A 26,692-nucleotide genomic window follows, 5' to 3' on the forward strand; every position below is an offset into this window, starting at 1 on the left:
TGCAGCTGAAATCCTGACCCTGCATTCAACCAGCAGCACTCAGCCCTGTCACTCTGGCAGCCTTCTATAATTCACGTTCCTTTCCTTGCCACAAGCCCTGCTAATCTTGTAGATCACATTTCAGTTGCCTTATACAGCAGAGAGGCACTGAACGCTACCCAAGCACTTCAACTCTGACTTCTGTAAATGCAATGTCTGCTACTGACTGACAATGCAGAAGTAACAGCGTGGAGCAAGACGTTGCACAGATAACCCAGCAATCGTGCATTAATTACTGGCTGACCACAGTGTCACTGGTTTACAAAGATATTTACAGTTTTTCTAGTTTACATGCACTGGGGATATATTCTTTGCCAAGAATGAAATGAATGTAGCAAAGCCCTGAAAAGATACTAAATATTGATGTTTTAAGCATTATTTTGGTGTGTGGTCAGCAAAAAGCATCACTTTATGAGACAGAGTAAAAGACTCCCTGAAAAAGGACCCAAAATGCAAAGCCTTACTTCTGAAAGACAGTCAACTTAGCAGGAGGTCTGACAACTCTGAAGTCATTATTTTCATGCATTGTCAACTATCTTTTATTTACAAAATAATATAAACACTGCTAGTTCCTTATGGAATTAATAACTATCCAGCCATAAAATCATGTGAATTTTGTTATTCAGTGAAGCAAACAGATGGTTTTTTGGATCTTTAACATTCAGTCTGTGGATGACAAACACAGGAGAGAAACCCAGCCAAATGAAGGACAAAGAGGGACAGGGAGAAGAGGGAATGTGGACAGACAAGAGGCAAATCAGTGCTGATCCGGTGCCAGAAAATGTCCTGATCACCAGCTTGCAGGGGTGGGTGGAGGGTCAGTTACCTTGTCAATAGGCTGTCAGTCGCAACTTACTGCCTCTCTGCCTTGCACTGAAGTGGAGCCCTCTCAGTGCTGGGATGTGTCACGGCTTTGACTCCTTACACAGATCTCAGACTCTGGCTGCATGCCCGCTCTTGCACCATTATTGTGTCCAGCGAACAACTCCTGTGTTCCTTACATGTACTTTGGACTCACACAAGGATCAGCTAAGTCCAGCACAGTGAGAATTGCACAGCTCAGTGGAGGCAGAAAGTGCAAGTCTCAAATCTCTCCCGTTTCCTTCTCCTCCCCTCTTCCCACCCACCAGCTCATGGAAGAACACAGTTGTCAGGCCTTGCTACAGCCAAATCACATCTGTTACGCTCTGGCTGGGGCCAGAGCAGCAGTTCTGGAGCAACAGGAGCAACAGCCTTGTGACTGGCTTTGCAACTACACCCCTCAGCGGGTAGCTTGGGGGTCCTCAGGTAACCGCAGCAGTTCAGCCATGACAACAGTGAGCATTGATTCCTGGGATGCTGCAGCCGGTGCCTGGAGCAGCTTTGTTAATACCTGGTGACTTGTGAGGTTTTGTAAGGGCCCTGCCTCATGTTCAGAGAGCACACAGTTACGTGGTGCTGCAGCACTGCTGCCTCCTCTGCTCCGCTCCTATGGGAGAGACAGGAGGGAATGTGTGCCATCCCCTCTGCCATCCAGGCAACAGCCCAGCATCACTGTGGGCACGGCTGTGGCACCGGTGCGTGCCTCTATCTTCAGCCTCTCCTGCGAGTCATCACAAGGGAGCTAGTCATAGCTATAGCTTAAATTGAGGCATCAAGATTCATAAGAGTTTGTCTGCCAGAGCCCTAAATCGCTCCTGCTATGTCTCCATCCTCAAACTGTGGCTCTAAGGTCAGCAGAGAGATAGCTAACACCCATCTGTGTCTTTGGAACAGAACAGTCTTCTGGGTGCTGATCAGTGAGGGTGATCCTGGCATGTAGGTCCTGTACTTTTGCCAGAACTACTTCCCGGGGTTCTGCCCACGTCTGTTTGTAAACAGCACCCTCAAAGGAGATGTTAACCAGCTCCCTGAAACGTTCACTGCAGCAGAAAGAAACTGATTCAAAACAGATTCCCCCAAACAACAAAGCTGCCCTCTGCTCAGTGTCAAGGGAGACCAACAATCAGTCTGCAGCAGTGACATTTTAAACAGCTCTCTGAAATGCATGTTACACAATACTCCCAGAGGAAAGGCAGAGGAACAGACTTAAAGGGATTCCCTACCCAGAAGATCACATCACAAACGTTAAGAGAAAATGACAACAATGGCTTGTGATAAGAGTCAGAATATGCCAGGAATATGCAGGCAAAAAGGTTTCCAGTTTAGGAAGAAAACCATAACTTCCACAGTGACCTAACCTATAGCCTATTCTTTTGGTAGGACATATAGCTAATCTCCAGCGCACCAAAGGGTATTTCCAAGTCTCCCAGCACTTTTCGCCACAGAAGTATCCTAGCTATGTTCTGAGTGGGTAACTATTTCCTCTGCACCACTCACAGCCGCCTGTAGATATTCTTCCTCCCGTTTCAAACATGTCCTGACATGCCCAGCTCCAGACACTATCACTATAATTCACCCGAACTTCGAGTCTTTCACACAACCCCAGCCCTGTAAAGATTTAGTGACTTTTATGTGTGGTCAATAATCCCACTGATGTCTAACAATCGCTGTAGAATTGTATGAGCTTCAAAGGCTTTGCAGTAATAGTTTCAGATAAGATGTAAACACCCCCTCCTGTTGCAGTTGTCGCTCGTAAATACTTCCATCAATTCATGAAGTTTCCTTTTTCTTACTTTAGCCCAACTGGATTCTCCAGATGTAAATAATTTGATAGTCCTGTAGGATATCATATTATTGTATGGATATCCATTTCATACTGGATAGTGAGGCCTTCAGCAGCTGTCTCCTCTACCTGTTTTCACAAAATGTCGAGGAATTTACTTTTTCCCCCCTTGAGTTACTGCAGGGAGATGAGGCTCCTAAGGACAGGGATGCACAGATTCGCCTTCCTTCAGAAACTATGCTATTATGGACCATGTTTTTTTCTGTCAACAGATATTCTCTAGTATCTCAGGCCTACATTTACCTGTATAAAGAGTTTCTGTTTCAGCTGGTCCCTCTACACCATGACACCTCCAGGAGTTCTATAGGAAGCCGGGGAAGTGGCCGCAGCCTGGCTCTCCCTCGCAGGGGGTTTGGGTTGGCGTTGGATGCACCGCTGTGCGCAGATGGACCACTGGACCCACCACAGGACTGTGGTCTGCTGCTCTCTGCACTTCAGTGAGCGGCCGTCCTCTCCTCTCCTCTCCCTGGCCCACTGTCTCTCTCAGTGCTGGAATCATTAACACAAACCCAGACTTTAATCCTGGAACTGAAGTTCAGGGGAAGAGAAAGCACCAAGGGCTACGAGTGACTGAGTCTGGCCACAGCTGAAGGCGCCGAGTCCATAGTACTGTGCCCGGGGAAACGCTCAACCTCCCCCCCGCCGCGTGTGAAGTCTGAGGTGAATTGTAATTTTCAGGGGTAGGTTTCGGGTTGTTTTTTTTACCTCCAAGGCCACTGCACCAGCTACAGCAACACCGGCTGTGAGAGCAGCCTGGAAGCTGGCTGCGGGCCTCAGAAGGGATCCCACCTGGTGCCGGGGCCCGGCTTCCTCGGAGCAGGACAGCAGCACCGGGGTCTGCGCGCCGCCCCCTGAGGAGGTGTCGGTGCCGGTATCGCGTACCAGCCGCCTCCCTCAGCGCTCCCCGGCGGGCTGTAAGGGAGCGACGGCCGCTCGCCGCCGGGCCGCGGCGGGGCGCTGTGCCCCGGCGGGCGGGCGCTAGGGCCGGGCGCGGCGCTGACGCCATCGCGGCGGCGGCGGCAGCAGCAGCGGGTGTCGGTCGATGGCCGCGGCGGAGCCGGGGGCGCGGAAGCGGCGGCCCAAGGGGCACTTCGCGGCGGCGGCAGGGCGGGCCAAGCGGCCCCGCGGCGGCGGGGGGCGGCAGCTGGAGGCCGGAATGCGGGGCATCCTCATCACCTGCAACATGAACGAGCGCAAGTGCGTGGGGGAGGCCTACAGCCTCCTCGGCGAGTACGGGGACCTGCTCTACGGGCCCGAGCAGGTGCGTGGGGGCGGCCCGGCCGCTCGCTCGGTGCTGGGCGGGAGCGCGGCCCTGCGCGGTGTCGGCAGCCCCTCTCAGCCTCTGCCTCCCGCAGGCTGGCAGCGCTAACGGCGGCGGGGCGGGGGGAGCCGCGCCGTGAGGCCGTCTCTCCCTTTCCGTGTGTGAAAAAAATCCTGTTTGTGTTCGCCACACACACGAAAATGCCGGTTTCTGTAAGCAAAGGCCAGCGGAGCCCTGTGGGTTGGCTGGAGAGAAGGCCCTTGTCCATCACCTCCAGGCCCTGGGCGCGGTGGTGCCATGCTGCTGGATTTTACGCTGTAGGCACTGTTCCTTGGTACCTACCCAACAAGAGATGTGCCTTGTGTCAAGTTTTCAGATCACGAGGAGCGGCTGTCGGGAAGCGAGAAGGAGGAGGATGAGGACGATGTGGAGGCTGCCCTGAAGAAGGAGGTCGGCCAGATCCGCGCCTCGACGGAGCAGAAGCTGCGGCGGTTCCAGTCAGTGGAGAGTGGTGCCAACAACGTGGTCTTCATCAGAACCCGGGGCATAGGTGGGACGCTAACTGACATTGCGTAATGCTATGGGAATAAACTACTCTGAACAGTGTTAGTAACAGGCCAGAGAGCATGACTTCCAAGAAACTCGTGTATACCAAATACAGGGTGGTTTCCCCTTCCCTTTGGGATTGCCCACTGCATTTTGTCATTAGCAGAGTCACTAAAGGTAGAGGAATCTGCTTTGACCAAATAATCTTTCATTATCTAGTTTTGGTATAGTAAAACAACTCTTTACAGAAAAAGATTTGAAGCTGATCTCAATGCAGCCAAGCATGCATTTCCCCATCCTATTATTTGGGGGGGGGGGGGAGAGAGAAAATGCCTTCAATGTGTTTCTCATACCTAGTTGCTTTTCTTGTAGAACCTGAGAACCTGGTGCACCATATATTAAAGGATATGCATACTACTAAAAAGAAGAAAACAAGAGTCATTCTGCGCATGCTCCCCATTTCTGGAACTTGCAAGGCTTTTATGGAGGATATGAAAAAATATGCGGAAACGTTTTTTGAGCCTTGGTTTAAAGCCCCCAATAAGGGTACTTTTCAGATAGTTTACAAAGCTCGTAATAACAGTCATATGAGTAGGGAAGAAGTAATTAAGGAATTGGCAGGTATGTACAGATTTTACAAAAAAACAAGAACAAGTATATAAGCAGCCCACAACTGCATGCATAGGTCAGGTTATTAAAAGTGGTCTTAATGAGCGTACGTAGTTGTTGCTTAAAATCTGTATGTTGAATTACAAAAGCTTCTCTAAGACTTAAAAAAGCTTGACATCAGTATTCCTTGTTGGTGTTGATGTCTTAAGAGAAAACAAGCAGAAGAGAGTACAGTGTTGAATATAATTTGGAGTGTCAGTTACATGTGCTTTGAAATGACTGCTGTCAGGCTTTCCCTCTGGATGCTGCATTAAAATAATGTGTTATTATTTCCATTGAATATATGACTCGTAAAATAGCTCCACCTTACTTGAGCGTTTTGTTTCTTAGCAATTGCAGTGGGATAGTTTTCCAGCTACTTCAGCTCTACTGGTGGTATATTCTAAGAGTCATAGCCTGTTCTGCTATTTTAAGCAATGACAAAAATGAGTAATTGGTTACAACTAAGGGGGATGTTGCCTTCTCTCTCTTAACTTTCAGTAGGGCATGCTTATGCTCTGAAACAGTTTTCCCAGCATCTTTTAAACTACATCTTGTTTTACAGGAATTGTGGGCAGCCTCAATCCAGAAAACAAAGTCGATCTTAATAACCCACAATATACAATTGTGGTGGAAATAATAAAAAGCGTCTGTTGCTTGAGTGTGGTGAGAGACTATGTTCTGTTCAGAAAGTACAATCTACAGGAGGTAGTGAAGAGCAACAAAGACGACATACAACAAAACCCATCAAGTCTGACAGAAGAACAAAACTCAAAGGTAGTAAAACCAGAAACCGAGGAGGAGGAGAAGAGTTCAAAAGAAGTAAAACAAGAGAACATGAATCAAGGTGAAACGGAAGCTAAGCCCAAGGGGAATGATGCGCTAATAGTGTAGAAAATGTGGTAGAAAGGAAAGATAAACACAATCGAAACCTATTAAAAAAAAAGTTGCCCTACAGTTCTGAAAGGGCGTTTTAAAGAGGAGAGTGGGTTTTGTTTTGAAATCTTGTTTTTAAAATCCACACGTTTAAGATAAAGAATTTTAATGCTCCTTGCAGGTGGAGCTGCCATTACAGCAGATTAAGAGTGCTCAACAGTGCGTCACCTTTCTGGTGAAGCTTGCTGTCGTTCTTCTACGGCTTTGTTCCGCATTGCCTTTACCTAGCACAAAAAGCAGGAGTGTGGGCATCCATGTGTAAATGTGGCCATCCTGACATACATTGACTCTCCTTTGTTATATCTGATGGCGACAGAAATCAAAAGGCAGTGCAGAATCGGCTCTATCAGGAAGTATTGACAGAAGTGAAAGATCTGAAAAAGACAGTTGCTTGCAGAGGGTTTTTAAGGAAGTGATCCAACAACTTCTGTGACTGCAGAACTCAGATGTTATTCTGTGTGAACAGAATGAGCTAAAACTGATCATTTTCTGTATGATGGAGGGTTTTATACATACATATACACATTGCTGTACAAGGATATGCTAAGTTTGAAAGTGAATGGAAAGAACTGCTATGATCAAAATACTTGAATACTGTGATACGATTTAGAGTATTAGATTTGAGTGTTCTAGAACAAGTACAGTGCAGGGATTGCAGATGGTTCTAGCAAAAACTACATGTGTGTTTACATTAGCTGTGTATACAGCGGTTACTGGTTTATAGGAAATGCTATAGTCGCTGAACAGAATCCTTTTGAGTAATTTCCTGCAAATAGCCTTTTGCTGCTCTTTCCAAAGACTTTATCCTTGGGGGTTTTTTTATAAGGTCTTTTTTGTTTGTTGGTTTTTATTTTTTTCTTAGGTCTCAAAATTTACATTTGAATACTGCTTGGAAACTTCTTATGAAAGAAGATCTCCATTATACCATACTGGATAAGGGGAATTAAGTTTAATTTTTGGTAGTTTTAGCTTTACAATATTAATTTTGTTTCAGATTGAAAGTAATGTTAGTGAGTCTTTCTGTTGTCCATTTGTTACAGAAGCTCTTTTGATATCCCAGTGATTTTTTAAAAACCAAACCCAGTGCAGCTACAACCTGCTTTCCAGTAGGGTTTTGAGTATGCTTCCTGTACAACTGTCTAGGTTTACTATTTTATTTCTAGCATAAAAGCATGTGGGTTGCTAATGGGAAAGACTCGTCTTGAAGAACGCCACTTGTTACTTGTCTTGGTTTAATGAAAAGGATGTGTTCAAGTCTCTCAACAGTGTATAATTTATATTTTTCTCTTCTCTTAAAATTGTTTTAGAAGTTGGAAAATTCAGACAACTTTTTTCCCTACTCCTGTCTCCCCTCCCACCCATTTATTAAAACTCAGCTTTCTTACCTCCATCAGTGTTTTCTTTAAATTTGAAAGCTTTTTCTGTGTGGACTAAAACCAGCAATGTCTAGATCATACATAGGAAAGAACCATTTGAGACCAGACACAAAGGCCAACAGTCAATGTTTATTGGTGGCTGATGTTAGTGATCACGATTCAAGACAGCCTAGTTATCTTACTAAGGACAAAGAAAGATAGTTTGTGGGTTGTTTCCTTCTCTCCCTCACTTATCTGTGTGTCTACAGGATCTATGGCTCTTCAGAAGAAACTGCTGAATAGCTGCCATCCATTTGTCGAGCCTGCGTCTGACATTTAGATTCTGCCTGTGCTGCAGTCTTAAAGATGTCTGCATTCTTTTACTTCTTATTTCATAAGTGATTTGCACTTACTGAACATTCATTGTCAACATGTTAATTCCTAAATCTTGAGGCTTTCAAGATTCATACAAGCAGGGTACTTGATTTGGATGCATGCAAGATCTGTGGCCATTTCTGGGAACTTTATTACATACTATCATGATTTCCTCATTAATAAGCCTCTTGTGAGTTTAAATGTCTGGTCTCAAATAATGAACACACTGCTTCTTCACCTGGTAATCACTTCTACTTGTACAGTAATTCTGAAAAGCATTAGGTGGCTGGAAGCTGTGTTTGCACATGCCTTGCTAGGTAGGCTTGATTTTTGTTAAGCAAGAACCCAAGCATTTAAAAACAGTTGGAGTTTTTTAGACATTGTGCATTATTACACAATCAGTGCGTAAGGGTGAAATATAATCCTATGTTGGTGCTTACAGCTCTAATAGAAAAGCTCCATTAAGAATGAAATTGATAGGGATAGGCTTTTTTAGATTGTTTATCAAAACTAAATCTGGCCCCACTCCTTGTTCCTCAGTTCATTCCGTCTGATTTTCCCAGTGATTGTCTTTGGCAGCTGCTGGACAAATTCAATCTGATTCAAAAGAGGAAAAAAGTAAAATAAGCAGATTTAATTTTTTTTTCAGAACAGCATAGATCTTCCTACTTAATTTAAATAAGAATTTGGTGACTGGGGAAATAACTCCAATTTGGTTTTAGATTGTGTTGTATCTATTACTTTCCAAAATCATCTTTAAAATAACATTTGTCATTTTTCTTGCACAGTACATATTTGGGCTTTTTTTTTGTTTGTTACTGTGTTTGAACTGGGTCCAATCTTTCTGTTTCTGGCCTCTCCACAGTTAAAATACGTGCTTGGGATTTATTTTTTTTTTAATACACTCATGTTTACTTGCCTTTCTGGGGTACTTGTATGGAGCAGTGACTTTTTTGACATGATCTTGCAATTCACGGGCCAGTTTCTTTGGATCTTGTGACTTAAAGGAAGGAGACAAGACCACTAAAGCTTTTACCACCTACAAAGGGCAAATAAATAAAAAATACATTAATTAAACTACAGCAACCTGACAAATGAGGCAATTAATTGAGAATAAGTGAGTGTTGCCTGCATTACAGGCTTGCTGTATCCTACCTGCGCTGTAAAGCAAAATTTGCTTCTGTGTAAGCAAATTTAAAATTAGGATGAAAGACTGTTTCTGCCTTAAATTAGTAAAGGTCCTAAGTAAGACATGATAAAAGATTCAAACTCTGCTTCAAAATTTGTAAGAGTTCTGTAAAGGACTGTTCTAAAGTTCTCAGATGCTGGGGCCTTTTCTGTAAACGGAAGTTGTTAAAGAATATAATTCTCCAGGCAGTGGGTCTGAACGTACATCAGTACTTACCAGAGTCATTGTTATATTCAGTGTTGTGTTCTTTAGGAAACTAAGAATTATATTTTCATTAAGAAAAAAAAATAAAAGGAACATGGGATACACAAACTACCACTTCCCTCAGTTTGGGTAAAGTGATGGAAAAGTTTGTATAGCTCTATTAAGAGTCTTCTGAATTCAGTGGAAGTTGAGCGTAAGCTCTGTCACACAAGGCACTTTGTGACTAGGAGGGTGACCACTAATTACCTCTCCTCTGATGGGGTCTGGGCTGCTGACAACAGCTGACTCAACGACAGCTGGGTGCTGTATCAGGGCACTCTCGATTTCAAATGGTCCGATACGATAACTAGGAGAGAGAAATGCTTAATAGGTGAAAGGTATATAGTTATTTTTTAGACATTTCTTGGCGTTTTAACTGAAATCTACAAACCCAGAGGAGATGATGACATCATCAGATCTCCCCATAAACCATATGTATCCATCCTCATCCATGCTCCCTCTGTCGCCAGTGATATAGAAGTTCCCACGGATTGTGGAAGCAGTTTTCACTGGATCATCCTGTTGAACAAGCAACAATTAAATGATCTAAATATTGAGAAGCCCTAAGCTAAGAGATGAGTTTTGCCCTCTTTGGACACTACCCATAGTATCTCTCACTGCTTGTTTTCTGTTTCAAGAATGTAAGAGCTTGTGCTTGCTTTTTCCAAAGAGGAAAACTGATCACAAGGGCAGATACAGAAGGGAAGATCAGACAGTAGGTCTGCAGAAGAACGGGAGAGAATGGAAGTTCCGTAAGTCAGAACAGTGTCAAAGTCAAGAGGAGCCACAGCTCTTTGGTGCTGCATCTGCTCCTGTTGGTACAAACACATCCCATGCTGCAGGCCTGAAATGCACTTTTGGCTTACCAGGTATCGAGTGAAAAACGTAAATGGCCGCTTGGCATCCATTTTGATAGCAATATCTCCTTCTTTCCCAGGAGGCAGAACACTGCCATTTTCATCTATAATCTGCAACAGGAAAGGCAAACGGGTCATTGTAACTTCCCATTTTAAGAGAGCCATTTTCTAAAACTAACCCTCCGCCAGCAGCTCAACCAAAAAAGTCAGCCTGCCCTGAATACCACTGTATAGTACCAAAACTTGTATGGTATGTTGTACTCTCTTGTATTTTACTTCCTATGAAATCAACAGCAAACAGAAATGGGGTCCACCATACCTGAACATCGTAGGGGGGAGTCGCCTTTCCCAAGGAACCTGGCTTAATTTTCATTCCTTTCATATTTGCACATATCATTCCCTGTTGGAAAAGACAAAAAAACAGCCCAGGTATTTTTCACCGTAATTCCTCAGGACATTCCTGTTCTCATACCATGCCCACTGTTGAGCGAGCAGATCTAAATGTTACATCTGTGCGAACCAGAACGTTTGTAAACTTCAGAGAGTCTTGGACAAAAAGCTCAAGATGTTTTACAGCTTAAGTAGCTTTAGAAGCAGTATCCTAACCAAGCTGTAATTCTAAGCAAAACAAACTCTCTTGTAGGCAATTGCCACGTATTCTAGCGCCATCTTTCTTTTTAGTCAAATATATATGGCCAAGTTCCAGATTTACCAAGAGGAATGAGATATCTAAGTGTGAGCTCCCGAAGTGAGAGCTGAGTTGTAACCCTTCACAAAAAAGCTGAACGTACAATTTCGGTTTGGCCGTAGCCTTCATAGATGGTCAGTCCTGTCTGGCTTTTCCACTGTGCCATCACTTCTGGGTTGAGCGGTTCTCCTCCGGTCAAACAGTGCTTCAGTGCCTTGAATGCATACCTTCATAGACAGAGGACACTGCTGAGTATCAGAGGTCAGAAAGGGACACATTCTCCACTCCTGGACATCCGTATGTCCAACCCCATAACTTCAGGACACATCAGACTCTCTTAGGGTTAGGGTTAGAGTTGAGAGGAAGCCTATAGCTCCAGTTGGAGTGGGGCTGGAAAGTGGCTACCAAAGCGGTGAGCTGCAGAGATGCACAGGACTGATGGCAGCGCAGCCACACGTGTGCCTTCAGGGGCTGAATTCTGGCCACTGTATTGACTGTCAGTAACGCCTCAGGGCAAAATTTGCTCTGGGTTGGAGGTGCCTAAGGGGTGGATTTCATCACCTCTCTCTGCAGTGCGAAGGAAAAGGCTCTGCCTCTTCCCAGCTCCTGCCTCCAGCACAGAATTTCCACCACTCAGAGTTTAAGTGGCTATGATGGCCTGCAGAAATTACTGTTAAAGAGCCAGAAAACAGCTTGAACAGATGCGGTACCTGGTGAGGTCATGCTGCACCAGCATGCGGTAGGCAGTTGGGGCACTGCACAGAGTGGTCACTGGGTATCTGCACAAGGTCTGACAAATTAAAAAAAAAAACCAAAAAACAAAAAAAAGAGGGTTAAACAATATTGTTTTGGGAAAAAAGTTGCTGCCAACTATTCCTTTCATTCCATACTAGGGCACAAATTACTAGACCTGATTGTAACCTCACTTACATGGAAAGGAAAGTAGTTGCTGTCACTTTCAGTGCTCAGGAAAGATGTTACAGTGCCCCAAACATCAGCTGAAGAGGTGATACATTGACTGTGGTAAATCACTGGTGTATCTAATTTGTCCTGATGCTCACACAGGCGCAAGGACCATCCCTTAGTATGAAACCCTGCCCTGGAAGTGCAAGGCAAGTTTTCCAGGGGACCTCAGTAAAGCCCACATCTCATCCTAGGACAAAGTCAGGCACAGCAAAGCCGTGTTTTTTTTAATCTGCTCAGAGAGCAGTTCAGGTAAATATAAAAGCAAGGGGAAGACCTCTCATTCACCAGCCTTCACTCCAGCCACACCGTGGGTAAAGCAGCCTCTACTATCGAACTTCATTTTGCACAGAGATGTGAAACCCCACACACATTGCAAGTGGGTGTTTGCAAGGCCAAGAAATTTATACAAAAAGAAACCCAAACTATCAACTACCATTGTACAAAGGAAAAGAAACAAGACTAAAATCCTCAAATAAGCCCTCCATGTTAGGAATGTACACTTTTCCACATCGGTGCTTTCAGTCATTTGGGAACAGCACTGTTCCCTTTGTGTTAGATTAAAACTCAAGATTGGCTTCAGAAGCTTGAAAATAATTTCTTTTAAGAACAGGCCAATCTCACAGCTTCAGTGTTTTCCAGTACTGACTTGCCTTTCTTAAGGGTGACAGCAGCGTAATTAAAATACTAATTTACATGTAATTCAGCTCATTTATCATATCAATAGTGAAATACAGTAGAGGAAAGGTTTAAGTAATACCAGTAACTCCTACTGATCGGAAGCAGCTGGTAATATCCTGTGCCCAAAAGAGTCATGCTGCAAAATCCTTCCTGTATTATATTCCTACTCAAAGAACAATCACCTTGTGGTTATACCATCTTAAAACAGCTAATCCCATAAACCTAAGAGGCTTAGTTTTGTGGCCTGCCTGGAAAACAACATGAAATATGAGTAACTGTTCATTGTGAGCATGGTGTTCTTACATTTAAAATTGCTCTTGGATCAAACTGTGGCATGGCATGTACAAAAACACACGTGCCCTGGAACCAGGGACCAAAAACGCTCCCAATAGCTGCCTTTACCCAAGCAGTGTCCGACATGTTCCACATGATATCTGAGGGGGTCAAATTCATCCAGTATCTGTTGAAGAGAAAGGTGGCCAACGTAAGGGAGTCTGCAAGTGGAAATCGAGAATGTGAGAGTTTTGGGTTGGGTTTTTTTGGCTTAGAAAGGCATGGTAAATTTTATCCAAAACTTAAGAGCCCAAATAAATGCCTTTTGCCTAGCCTTTATTGATGGCAAAGGTAAAGAAAATCAAACTGTATCCCAACTCATTATTTAGCCTGGGTTAACAGGCAAGTAGTTTCTAACATGGAGCCATATACCATATTGAACAAGATCCTTGCTTCCTGGGAACAATTCAGCTGAGGAGACCAAAGGAAATGACACAGTGTTGCAGGAGCCTCATCATCTATCATAATTCTACCACATACAAAAACTCTTCTGTTTGCTTCACATTTCAGAGCTGTAAAGGCATAATGAGCTGAATACTTCACCTTCCACAGAGGTAAAAACCCAGACCAAAGCTTCCATAGGAATGTTCCACCATTTTGGGAGAGCCTGTAGTGCCACTGGTAAAATAGATTGTCATTGGGTCCTGGCTTTTTGTCTTCACGCAGTTATGGACAGCAGGGGCAGCCCTTAAAAAATGAAAAGTTAATGAAACAGTGGCTGGTGTTAGTCAGCACACTTATCTCGGATCCTTTGTGCCCAGTATATGCAAGGCTGTTTGTATTGTAAGATGTGATGGATAAGAAACTCCTGAGATCCCCTCACTCTTGCACTGCTAGTTCTGTATTAAAGTGTTGCTGATCTTGCTGTTTAACTATTCCCCACGTCCACCTTCTCCAGAGTGAAAACACCAACTGGCTCTCTTTTATTTGCTTCCCTTAACAACCACCAAAGGTCTTGTGTTTGACCCGTTTCTTTTTCTCTGCTAGGACTGATGTTGAAGAAGGTTTTGCTTGGCATGCAAACGTTGGCCATGGCTGCAGGGTTGGGCGTGGGAAGTCTATCTCCCCAGGCCAGTCATCTCCCTGTGCTGGCTGGTGGGCAGACAGGCTGCCCAGGAGCCCTGGCTCCAGAGCCCCAGAGGCTCCAGAGCCCCACAGCCTCCTGGCCACCTTAGCGGTCAGCTAAGGCAGCCGAGGCACGGGGAGCTGGGAAGTCTGGGCAACTAGCCCACTAGGTAGACAGGCTGCCAGTGATCTGCGAGCCAGGCAGGACAGCAGCCCAGCACTCTGGGAAGATTGTGAGCCTGACAGCTGGGCAACCCTGGAGCCAGACAGCCAGCACTTTGTGAGGCAGCCATTCGGGGAAACCAGACAGCCTACCTGCCTGGTACGGCCAGCCAGTGATGGCCTCTGCAGGATTGACACAGTTCCAGACAGTACTTAGGTTTTATCAAATCAATGTTACCCTCTGCCATGGAACTGAACCATGGAATAGTTCAGCTGGGCTAATAGCTAATTAGTTCAGCTAATAGCCCAGCATGAAAGAGGATTCATCAAATCGACCTGACAATGTTTTAGTAGCTCTAGGAGCTTTGAGAATGCAGGGTTACTGCTTCCTCCATCTTCCAGTTTAGCAACACTGAAGTGGGCAATTGTTCGAAGGAGCAGATGGAAATACAGCGAGACTACAGCGAGCTGCACAGGTAAAGCTAGTTCAGACACCTGTGGTTGTGAGAACAGATGGTACATTTTATAAAGCTCTTAAAGTGACTGAAGAGCTTTAGATCCCTCCTTGAAAGAATGGCATTAGCTACACAGATGCTTTTAACAAAATATCAGCTGTTAAAATCACCCCTAGGGCCCTGAGCAGATTGCAGCAGGGTATTTGCTTCTCTTCCCACTCCACCTCTCCACCCCTCCTACAGTCCCAGGCAGCGCAGGGAAGAGCTGTCTGTTGGGTACCATTTTAGTAGCTGCATTGAGGCAGGTGGACTTCTAAACACATTAGGTTCATCTTGCAGTGCCCTTTTTTAGCCTTGTATAGAGAAAAGCTATTCATATTAGCCTTATTACCATTAAGTTGTATGAATATGCGATTGGAATAATTTGTATAGAATATTTTTCTTTGAGCTTTAGAAGGTAAATAGGCCACAGATATCAATAAAAGAGGCCTTCCTGTCCATTTTTCCATATTATTTCATAGTTGTAAATAACCAACTTAGACATCATAAGACTACTTATTTTTTTAATTAGCAATTTGGCTATTACCAAATATTCCCTTTCTTCATAGAAAAGAGACTAAATTACCTTGTCTCCCAACCCCTCAAAGATATCTCATTCATTAATGAGACACAAGTGCATTTAAAAAACATGAGAAATTTTCCACTAGAGATAACTATGATGGAGGCACTTACTTGAGCAAATCGCTGAAGTTCAGCCACTCAGCCCTGCTGCTTTCAGATACAATTAGCTTCGTTTTCAGAAACTGGCACTTGGATGCAACTGAATCCACTGCAGGTGCAAGCACATCAGTTGTAATAATGCACTTAGCCATGGAAGCCAGCAATCTATAGAAAATGTCTTGTGCTGTCAGTTGTGTTGTCCCTGGGATGATGATAACACCTGAAAGTGCAATAAAATGGGAAATCTATTAGGTATTTTTCACTTTCAGTCCTGATCACTTCATAGCTTCTCCTGATTTGTTGAATACCAGCACCATTCAATCCAGAAGTGAGAAGAAGGTAAAACAAGTCTCACACACCTGAACTTGAATACAGATGTGCAGATCTGAAGTACAAAATAGCTTCTGTTTCTATGAGATCCTTTGCTCAATGCACAATGTAAGTAGAAAGTATAAGTAAACACCAGCATCTTTAACTTAAGTCTGCTGAAGTTAAATTGATTTAACACAATCACATTGATTTAACATAATCAACACCAGCCACAGAAAGTGAAAGAGAAACGATGAAGGTAATTCCATTAGTGAGCCCCTTTTGATTGTCAAATATTCAAGCTACAAAGTCAAATAAGAAATGTAATTGTTAAATGAATTGTTAACCAACTTTTGGCATAGAAGGTAACAAACAATCTACAGACCGTTAGGAATGATACAATTCACCTGTTCGCATACAAGCCACATTCAGCAGCCACCACTCCGGGATTCGGGGCAGAATCACTAAAACTCGGTCTCCTCTTTGCAGACCACATGGGCCAGAGAGCACGTTGGCTGCTTTTTGGGACAGGAAGCCCAGCTCTTCAAAGCTCCATTTTGTTTCATCTCCTTTCCCATTTATCCACCAAAGAGCTGGGTTTGATGGTCCCTTTTGTTCCTATACACAACACAAGGGCAAATAGCATGCTGGTTACTTTTGAGACTCCTGTAGTTCCTTCCAGAGTTTTTGGGATGCTCCGGGCAGCAGAATCTGATAGTGTTAGTGATATTCTAGGGCAGGGATATTAAGCATGTTTTGTTTAAAAGAGCCCTTTTCCAAGGCTTGTTGTGTGTATCTACCTGATTTGCAATGCTCAGAAATTACTTAGAGGCTTTTACGAACCCAGCACAGCACACACTGCTGAATCAGACTCACACAGACAAAGCACCATAGCCCCTCTGATGCCAAAGCATCTCCTTTCTCTGCAACGTAAAATTATATTCAAATAGAACTACGGTGCGGGGTGGGGTGGGATTCTGGTCCCACTGAAATGGGGTACATTAAATATTAAATCTACAAGGTCAGAAATGCTACCTTTTCTATTTGAGACCACTTGTCCAGCACATCACTTGCAAAATTAAAGTACTCGGGTACTTCCTGCTCACAACGACTGATAGCTTCATAATCTGAGAAATTCAAAGGTGCGAAAGTCTTGTGACACTGGTGGAATAATCTGCAGAGTGTCTGGGTGCTCCATGGGGACCGCAACACTTGAAATTCAAGTAAAATCTTCATGGCGCAAAAGCAGACGTATGGGGGCTTTTGGAGATGATAACCATCAGAACCATTTTTTGATGATCATTTCCCTCCTACAAGAGACAAAAAAAATCAGTAATAGTAGTATGATGTGCACATTCCTAGATGAGCTCTTGGCTCCAAATGGAACAGATGTATACAGAGCAGCAAGTCCACCTCTTTATGTCATTTTATCCCACCTCCCCTTACGGTTAAGCTAGAGCTCTGGTAAGTCTTTTAAGTCTCCTGCTTTTTCATCTGTCCACAGGTTTTTTAAAGAATTCCCCTTGGAGCTGACAATTCTGTTTCTGTCCAACCAAAGCAGTGGCTTGAAACAGCTGAATGTTTAAAAAAACCAAACCAACCAACCAAAAAACCCAACAAGAATGTGTCAGGACCTGTACCCCCTATTCCCATGTTTTAAGCACCACAGCAGTCTCACCCAGCCCTACAAGGCTACTAATGGCAAACGCAGATTTGGTTGCAGGATGGATGCCATCTTCTGTCCCTGGTTTTTGCCTCAGAATCCAGGATATAACCATCACACACAACTACTCAAAGACCAGGGGCAAGCAGGGGTAAGGTGTCTGTGCATTTAGCTAATATGGAAGAGATGTAATAAACATCCTTATGGTTGCTTTTTTTACTAAAGCAATAAATGTTAACGAGAAGTATGTTTTACGTTGCACCATTTGCTCTGCCTTCCTTTTGTCCAAAGGTTGTGCACCCTCCCTCCCCTGGCATTTGCCTTGTATTAGTTAGATAGCAAAGTGCCATGAATAACTCAGGGGTGGTTTTCCACATTCTATTATTGATTTGTTCACTGGCCTAATGCTTTTGCCACATCTGCATTTGTCCTTTAACATGCAGAGTTGCATTTGATTTCACAAAATACCATTTGTAGTTATGATTACCGTGAAATCACTTTGCAAAAGAGGAAAGTTAATTAGAGCTGTATGTATGGGAACATGGTGCTCAGGATATATTCAGCTTTGGAAACTAAAAGATAGAGGCTTTTTCTTTTTGCACGTAATCTGTTTATAACATATTGCTTCTTATCTCTAACAGGTCATTACAAAAAGCCTGATTCCAGAACTCACAATTAATCAGTGAAATCTTTGTAGAATGGGCTGCCATTTTATTTTTCCCTTAGATCTGAGCCAACAATTGCAGACTCAGACCTAGAACATGTTCTTGCACAAAGAAGCTACTTCTTCAGTCCGCTTGATACAAAAGAGAGAAGTATAACTGCTCTCTGGTAGCCCACCCTCCTTCATAAAAGTGAGAAACATATGAAGAAAGGAACAAAACATGACATTATAGATATTACTGTTTTCACATCAGCAGATGGTATCTTTGATTTTTAAGAAGAATAAGTATTTGAACAACTACTACATAAAAAATAATTTCTCAGGGTGTTTAAATAGGTTGTGCTTACCCGGAGATGTTGCTTGTGATCAGGTGAGGCTTCTTTCAACTCCTCCTCATGTATCTTGCCTAGTACTTAATTGGCGAGTATTGCCTCCTCCTGGCTCACCCTAGTTCTCTGAGCGGTTGTAGCCCTTCATTAGTCTCCCATGTCACGTTCCGTGGTGGGGATTATTTCCCCCTGAGAGCACAGATTTCATTTCTCCAATTACCTTCTGAAGAAAGGCACAATCAGCGAGAAAGTTGAGAGAAGATGGAAAGACCGCTGAGTATGAATGACTGCATTTCTGGTTCACTGCCTTTGGAGAATGGATAATCCACCATACATTAATATATAACTCTATTCTATGGCACTGATGACTTTGGAAATGGCAAGAATGGGGCTTTATTTTCACATTCTGGAGTTAAACCTAGTATGAGAATTGGTATGATAAAGATAGGAAGGTTTTCATAAGCCTAGTGCCAATAAATATCACCTGTAGTATCTGACACTTCTGTGGAGAAAATACATGCAGTTCAGACGTGGGCCATCAGCTCTGAGGAGGACAATGAAAACTCAAACTATGGTGTCATTGCTATGAAACAGGGTGACAAAGGAATGAGACACAAAATGCTCTGGAAGGCAGCAATGTGATGCAGGAACTCCAGTTGTTCAGTTATGAGACACTTGGTTTAGGTGAATCTACTACAGTCACAGTGCAGTCTGCTAGTATTGCTACCGTAGGCAATAAACCCTGCAAAGGGAAAACATTTTTAAACTAAGACCTAGATAAATAAAGGCTATACATAAGCATACACATAGACTATATAATATACATAGACTGTATATAAATATAGGTATTTAAAAGACGTAGATGTGGCATTTAGGGACATCGTTTAGTGGTGGACTCAGCAGTGTTAGGCTTATGGGTGGACTCAATAATCTTAAAGATCTTTTCCAACCTAAATGATTCTGTATAAACGCAATAAAGGGTATAATTAAAAATCAGAGTAAGGAAACAGCCAGAGATGCTGCTCGAAACAACAAGCACAGATAGCAGCCACGGAAGTAATGGAGAGGCAGAACCAGGCTGTTAGAGCTTACGTGTAGAATCTCTGCAGGCACCAATGCATGGCAAATCTTCCAGGTAAACCAGTGAACTCCTGTGTGTTAGGGGTGTCTGAAACTTTTCAAGTCACTTTTGCAAATTGAATGTAAGATCTGAAATCACTCAGAAGTAAACTGTCCAAACTGGCATGTATATGACTTTGCAAAAGTCTCCCTGTCTTGTATGTCTCGTTGTGGACTCAGAGCCAGCTCCCCTGACCTACTGCTGTGGAGTTCACTCTTAGGAGGTGACCCTCCCCACTTGGTAAATCACATATGATATTCTGAAAAAGCAGATGCTCAAAGCTAAAGTAATTAATGGCTACCTGTCTCTCATTCTAACACTTTTTTAAAAGGGCATACAGCAGATTGCCTAAGTGACACAGTTCACTGATGTTAAGGTGACCTGAAAAGAGAATTACCCCGTTTTTTTGATCTGACTGCTATTCAACTGTTTCTGCTTCTCTTCTTACCATTTTTCAATCAAGATTTGGAGTGAGGATATCTATGTCTTAAGGTGCCTGGAAGCCCATGTACTCAGAGAAATTAAAATGGTCAGAGCAATGACAACCACATGAAATTCCCAGTGAAACCTGGAGAAAAACAGAGCAGTGCTCAGTTCTTTGAATTTACGTTTCACAAGCACATACAGTGAGATTCAGAGCAAGAACGTTTGGGTCAGGGTTTGCAGAACTTCACGCCTCTGTAACAGGGCCCAATATCTTCCATCTGCTCTATCCATTTTGCAAACAACTTCTTCCATTCCTCACTTTACTGTGGCTGTTACAGTGGCTTTTGAGCTGTTTAATACACAAAGAGCCATTCTGAACACATGGTGTTTCTAGTGCATGTACACAAGAGGGCATTAAGCCCATTTTCAACCCAATGTGGAGAGACAGAAGTCAAGGAGTACGTTTGCTCACAAGTTCACAAGGCAGCCAGATTTGGCCCTTTTCCCAGGGTAAAACTGCATAAATTCCTAAGAGCACTCAGGGATTTGGAGCAACAATTCTAGTGACATTCCCCTGGCTGCCTGTGCCACGTAAATACATTTTGAGACATGCAATACAGCTCCTACTGTTTGGAAATGTCATTAACCGTTATTCAGTGCAATAACGATGGGCGATACACACACAGATGGATAAGCCTAATTTGTCCTCACAATCCTAGAACAAACAAATAAGAAGTATGACAACCCTCAGTGAGTGTACTATAGTAGCCTTTCACCAGCACACATGGAAAAAAACAGTTGAGCAGCAATTTTCATGGTAGTAGCAATGAAAGCCAGAGAAATTTCTCATTTGTTCACCAAAATGTAACTACCTGCTCCCAGAAAATAGAACTCAGAGCAGCTGTTGATGCAAATGAGGTAGAGAACCATTCAAGGCAGATGATGCAGTTCCTCTCTGGTGTGTTTGTTGCTTACTTCAAGTAGACCACTTTGGACAGGGGGCAGTCTAAAGACTTTCTCCATGGAATAAGTCTCCAAAGGACTGATTAATAAGAAAACCAAAACCACCTCCTCTCAGTCACTTTTGCAATTTTCTTAAAAAGTGTAATGCTCTGAGCATGCAAATACTCCAGAGACTGTGGTTATTTTTCATGTGAGGTCTAACTCTGCTCCTAAAGAAATAAATTTTCAACTATCAGTTTCAGTAGTGCAAACTCAGATCTACTTAGATTGATGTAATCTACATGGACGCAGCATTTTGCGCACTTGTTTTCTCTTTGTTTTTGTCCTCAGGCAATTACGTGCTTCGTAGCTGGAAAGCAAAGCAATATCCATTTCAGAGCTTAAGGGTATGAAAGAGGCGAGATCCACCTGCAGAACCCTCCTGGCACAGCCTCTCCTGGGACTTGTGTTTGTTTGCCAGTTAATAACTCAATTAGTTGTCCTGAAAGGTCATCAACAGCTTTACTACTCAGCACGTTTGCTATTTCCCAGGCTTTAGGTACAACAGCAGATGTGCTCATGGGTACAGCATAGTGGGTTTACAGCAGAACCAGGAAATTTTGAGATAAATAACCCTGAGGTTCTTTTGTTTCACTGGTGTTTTTGTGCTTCCAGCAAATACAGCCGTGGTCATGGAGTTCAACTACTGCCTATATCTTCTGAAGCAAGAATAAAGAGTACACAGGCTGTGTTGTAGCAGCGTTGTGTGAGGTGCAAGTGCTACAGAGGAGTAACAAGAAATGTGAGATGTGACCTAACAGGGACGATCTAAACCTCTGCTGCACCCATACCCACGTAACTGTGCTTGACTGTTATGGAAATATCTCACAGTCTGAACTGACTACTCAGTCCAGGAAATCCTTGATTGTATTTAATTCTGAAACTACGTGTGACCCTGACTGGCTAAAGCTGGAAGTCTGATTACCAACAATTATTAAAAAGCATTCTCACAAAATAATATTTGACACATAGTCGCATACTTTGTGGCTTTCAGTGATAACAATGCACATACAAAAATAAAGTCAAAAGCTGAAGGGAATTCTGATTTCCCCTCTTTCATCATTATTTTCAAAACAGTTTCTCCCACATGCATTTAAAATTACAAGGAATATATTGCTTTAGAGATACCCCAAAGCACCAGAACAAAAATTGGTAGCTGCTACTCTTATTCAGAAGGTTGTTCAGCACCTCTTAAGACTGATAGGGAACAGGATGCCAGAAGGCAGAAAAGCAGTCCAGGACCAGCACGTTCTGATCAGCCGCAAAGCCAAGCTCTTCCCCATTCCTTCGTCCTTAGTTTCTTCCTTCGGATTTTCCCAGAGATCGTATTTGGTAGCTGTGGAACAAACTCCAACTTGTCTGTAAAAAGAAATAACAACAATAGCTAGCAGTTTGACACCACTTAATTCCAAGCTGTGTTCTCTTCTGTGGCAAGCCTGTGATTTTAAAAGCTACGGGCTCTTTTGAGGAGGAAGAAGGCAGACAGCACATCAGTCCTAGTGCCCAGCCAAAAGAACGAGTTATGTTCTACAGAGCTCATCAGGTGGGTGACTCACTAATTCCTCAAATCAGTAGTGTGGGACAATCATAAATCACTGAATTTGAGCACAACTTGGACTTCCAAGGGAGCATCCCAGGGGATTTATTTGGTTGAGTGAAACCCTGGTCGATGAGGCAGAGCAAGGACTCCTGCCTACACACCAAACAGAAAGGTTTGTTTCACCTGTTCGTTTCTTAATTTTTTTCTGGTCAGGTTCAGGTTTTGTATCATTACAAAACTGCAGTAACGTGCTGGTGAGTCTGACTGACCCAATGTATAGACTGAGAAGTCTGTGACTGCAGACGAGATGAAACCTCCTGAGAGAGACCTTCCCTGCTGTAATGAGCAATTTACACCACTAGAACAGGGCTCAGGGGAAAATCTAGTTAGATCTGTTTAAAGCCCAACATAGACCAGTACCAAACCCAACAATCTGTTCCAGGATGACATTTTTAAGATTGCTTTAAAAATTATTACTTCCCAACATCATAATTAGATTATGTTAAAAAACTTATTACTTGCATAGAATAAAAGGATTACATGAGCAATCTGATTACTTCAAAGCAGATTAGTTTGCCAAAAAGTACTTACTCATATTTGAAATCTGAATGTGCTTAAAAAGAATCATATTCTAAAATTGTGACCAGATTACATTTTCCAACATGTTTTTATGATTGCACTTAAAAATCTAACACTATTTCTAGTTATTCCACTCCAAAAATGGGATTATATTTAAAATATCTGTCATGTTTTCCCTCTGTTCTGATTGAATCAAGGAGAGAAAAATTAATCTTCCAGAACAAAGATGTCACACAGGGAAAGAGAAGAGAAATTTAAAACCCTGCATCAATGTTGTTGGAACCCTGTGCAGAAACTGAGGGAAGCCAAAGACAGGCACCTTAGGCAGGTGGGGCTTTCCTGCTCCTCCTGATGAACTATTCATGTTTAACTCTGAATGTGGATGCCCTGGGGTTCTTTTCAACCATTCTACATACTCTGCTGGTGGAGTCTGATTCCTGCTTCACCTGGAAAGGCTCTGGTACTGTTTACCTCTGCACAGCCCACTGCCACCAGTAATGAGATGTGAAAATCACGCTGAGATTCCCCCCAAACCTGCGGTACCCTTTGAGCCTGATAATCTGTGACCAGTGCAAACTGTGATAACTTTGCTGAGGAACTTGACAGGCTGTTGACCAGTGCCAGCTGAGGCTTTCGCCCACACTATAGTATTCAAAACCCTGTTATTGTAATATCCAAGCGTTATCTTTCTCTTTTCAGTTAGTATTTCAAAATGTCTAGAAATACATTTAATATTTTAGAACTGTATTTAATTTGTAAAATCTGATTCTTTTGTTTAAAATAATTAGGATAAATTTATGCTCGTAGACACAATTTGATTAGGTGAAGGAACATTTCATTTCCCTGTATATAATCACAGTGAAATCTAATATAGGTTCATCTGTAGTTTCAATGTAAGAAGACAACATCAGATCCTATCAGGAGAGACCTATGATGTTCAGTTAAGCAGTGTTTACTTATGTAGTTAGGATAGGGTCAGATTTTCAGTGTTACATTTCAAAACCTTATTAAAAGGGGTTCCAAGAGAAAAAAAAAAAGCAAAATTCTACTATTTCAAAATATAACCTGATTGCATTTCTAATCTGATTATTAAGTTTCATTAGAGGAACTTTAATTTTAGGGTGCATTGCCAGGAACTACTTATATATTCAGAACTCGGTGATACTTGCCTTTCTTGGGTATTTGTAAGGTGCAGTAACTTTTTTTCATATGCTTTTGCACCTAAAGAATTAATTTTTCAGAATCATGAGATGTAAATTCAGGAGACAGAACAATAAAAGCTTTTACTAGCTGAAGGAGAAAGCTAGAGTAAGGCAACACTCAGCAATCACTAACTTGATGACTAATGTTCAATGGAAAGACTAAGATGAATAACACAATTTTCTACAATCAAATTTCCTTCCAGCCAGTGGAAATGTAAGTTTCTGAGCCAGACGCTGGACAACTTTCTGGTTTTTATTGCTTGTTGAGCTCCACAAATGGGTCTTAAAACTACTCCAAGTGAGCACAGTGGCTTTCCCAGCAGACAGGAATTCTTCACTGGTATCTGGGCAGCCACATCATGTCCTCGCAGTGTGCAAGAATAGAAGTGGCATAGGTGGGCCACATTTGCTTAATGGCCTTCCTAAGAAGAATAGCCAGAGGACATTGTTTCAAGGTATAGGACCTCCATGGGACTCAGAGAAGCCATTGCTGGAGTTTCAAATTGGCCTAAGTGCCCCCAATTTTTCTGAAATCAAAAGAAAGTTAGATGCCTCTTCATCTCCTCAAATGTATTTGAAAATGGTCTGCATCTTTACAGTGTTAATACAAGCCAAGGTTTCCCTCACAAGCACAGCTATTTCTCAACATACATGTACATTAGATGTTTTAGGTAGCTCTTAATATCAGTGTCCTTACCTCTCCTCCAGTGGGGTCTGGGTTGCCTATAGCAGCTGTTTCAGCTCCTGCTGGATGCTCTATCAGGGCACTCCTGCTCTACTTCAGTGCGATACCTAGAGAGGAAATGAGAGTTTGGTATTAAGAAGCAGAGCTGGGCACGTAATTCTGAAATCTTTGGTTCAGTGGTAAACCAAACCCTGTGCTTCTGAGACCAGTTATGACACCTTCAGAGCTGAGTGAAAAACCCAGGTTTCCGTAAGCAAAGCAAACACGTTTGGAGGGAGGCACTTCAAAAGTCACCAGTGACCTGAAAATATTCACCACATATCTAGCATAAAGACAAAAAGGCCTTGCTAGTTTGATCTCAATGGCAAGGTTGCTGCCTTCTCCTGGAGGCAGAATGTTACCATTTTCATCTATTACCTAAAATGAAAGAAAGCTCGCTCATGAGTAGTTAGGTGATATGCTGCTAAACAGAGACAGTCCTGTCATGACCTTATCTTATTTCAGACTGAAATAACCAGAAAGCTTTACACTCATCAAAGTACCTGAACATCATAAGGTGGACCTGCTTTTCCTAATGCACTAGGTTTCATTTGTATCCCCTCATGAGTTGCACGTACAATACCCTGTAGAAGAAAACTGAGTTTATGTGGTTTGTTATTCTATACAAATGGACAATTTTGCAGCTAACTAAATGATCTACAATTCTAGAAAAAATAAAAGATGTTCATTTAAAAACACATTTTCTCACTGTGATTTTAAAGTCCACTCCTCTTTTACCCAATGTATAAATCAGCACAGCTGAGAAAAATCCATACACCAGCACTGACCTACATCAGTGAAAGATCCTACTCCATTCACTTTTCAGAAATGTCCTATGATTTATATCAGTGTGAGAGAAGCAGCAGAGCAGCGTTCTTGGCTACACTGTCATTAGTGTCAGCATTCTACTGATACTTCTTGTAGAGGGATGAGCAAGTCCACAAACTTGGATTTATAGGACTTAGGAGTTTCTCCTCATCTGAACCACTGAAATGGCACCATGGAACAAACTGGTCTGAGTTAAAAATTTTCTCCAGGGAACTTCTACCCTAGACACTTGTAATGATATTTTCACAAAATATACACTGTATGCGAGTCACTGCAAACATACTGATTCCATCTGGCCTTTGCATTCATAGATAGTTAACCCTGTCTTATTTTTCTACTCTGACATCATATTTGTTGGAAAAAAACCCCAAGAAATAAATGCATTAGGACCACTGAAGGAAAGAATATGGTTTGACTCTAGGGCCTAGCTGCATACAAGCGGAAATGGCAATTTTGCAGGTCTCCATGAGGATCCCAGCTTCTGAAATTAATACACTCTGACAGGGAACGACACACTGTGCAGGATGGGAAAGCTCCATCCTGGAACATGACTCTGGACGAATGGATACCTGGTAAGAGCATGCTGCAACATCATGTGATAAATAGCAAGTGACAGGAAACATAGAAAGACTCTGGGCATTAAAAAAACCCCAGTTCTATTTACTGTGAACTTGCTGAAACTTCCTGTCATGGGCATCCAACAACCAAACACCAAGCAAAAACCAAGGAGACAGTGACATCATTATTTAGTGGGAACAGAGCATGCCTCTGGATGCTTTGGTGGAGAGGGAGATTTCATTATTCATTTTCACTAAGAAAGAACCTGTGGTATTGCAAAGAGATGTGACTTGCCCTAGATCAATTCATATGTCTGTGGGTGGTACAAAAATTTAATCTATATTTTTGAATTTCCACTTTACTGAGAGTGCCTTGCACCAACAACCCACTAATGCAACAGCTTTTGCTTTCAGTGACACACTGTTTTTATTCTTACTTTGAAAACAGCGACTGTGTCATACTGTAGCTTGCCACGTGAAAAAATGCATGATCCCTGAATCCACGGAGAAACTGGGGAATAGACAAATT

General features: G+C 42.7%; 2 protein-coding genes across 2 annotated transcripts; one reads left to right on the top strand and one right to left on the bottom strand.

The window, feature by feature from the left end:
- Window positions 1-3,785: 3,785 nt before the first annotated feature.
- Window positions 3,786-7,829, top strand: THUMPD1 (THUMP domain 1 NAT10 acetyltransferase adaptor). Its single transcript, XM_074158655.1, has 5 exons — window positions 3,786-4,004; window positions 4,374-4,554; window positions 4,923-5,171; window positions 5,764-6,045; window positions 7,759-7,829. Exons 1-5 carry the CDS (start codon window positions 3,786-3,788, stop codon window positions 7,827-7,829), a joined length of 1,002 nt encoding a protein of 333 aa, XP_074014756.1.
- A 545-nt stretch (window positions 7,830-8,374) lies between these two features.
- On the bottom strand, window positions 8,375-16,765 carry LOC141471628 (acyl-coenzyme A synthetase ACSM4, mitochondrial-like). Its single transcript, XM_074158236.1, has 13 exons — window positions 16,565-16,765; window positions 15,937-16,147; window positions 15,233-15,440; window positions 13,362-13,505; window positions 12,789-12,945; window positions 11,552-11,631; window positions 10,945-11,068; window positions 10,473-10,553; window positions 10,163-10,264; window positions 9,688-9,815; window positions 9,504-9,603; window positions 8,784-8,903; window positions 8,375-8,461 (listed from the first exon to the last, which is right to left on the bottom strand). The coding sequence occupies exons 1-13, from the start codon at window positions 16,763-16,765 to the stop codon at window positions 8,375-8,377; spliced, it is 1,743 nt and encodes a 580-aa protein (XP_074014337.1).
- Window positions 16,766-26,692: the final 9,927 nt, after the last annotated feature.

Source organism: Numenius arquata, chromosome 14, assembly GCF_964106895.1.
Source record: "Numenius arquata chromosome 14, bNumArq3.hap1.1, whole genome shotgun sequence".
NCBI classification, from domain to species: Eukaryota; Metazoa; Chordata; class Aves; order Charadriiformes; family Scolopacidae; genus Numenius; species Numenius arquata.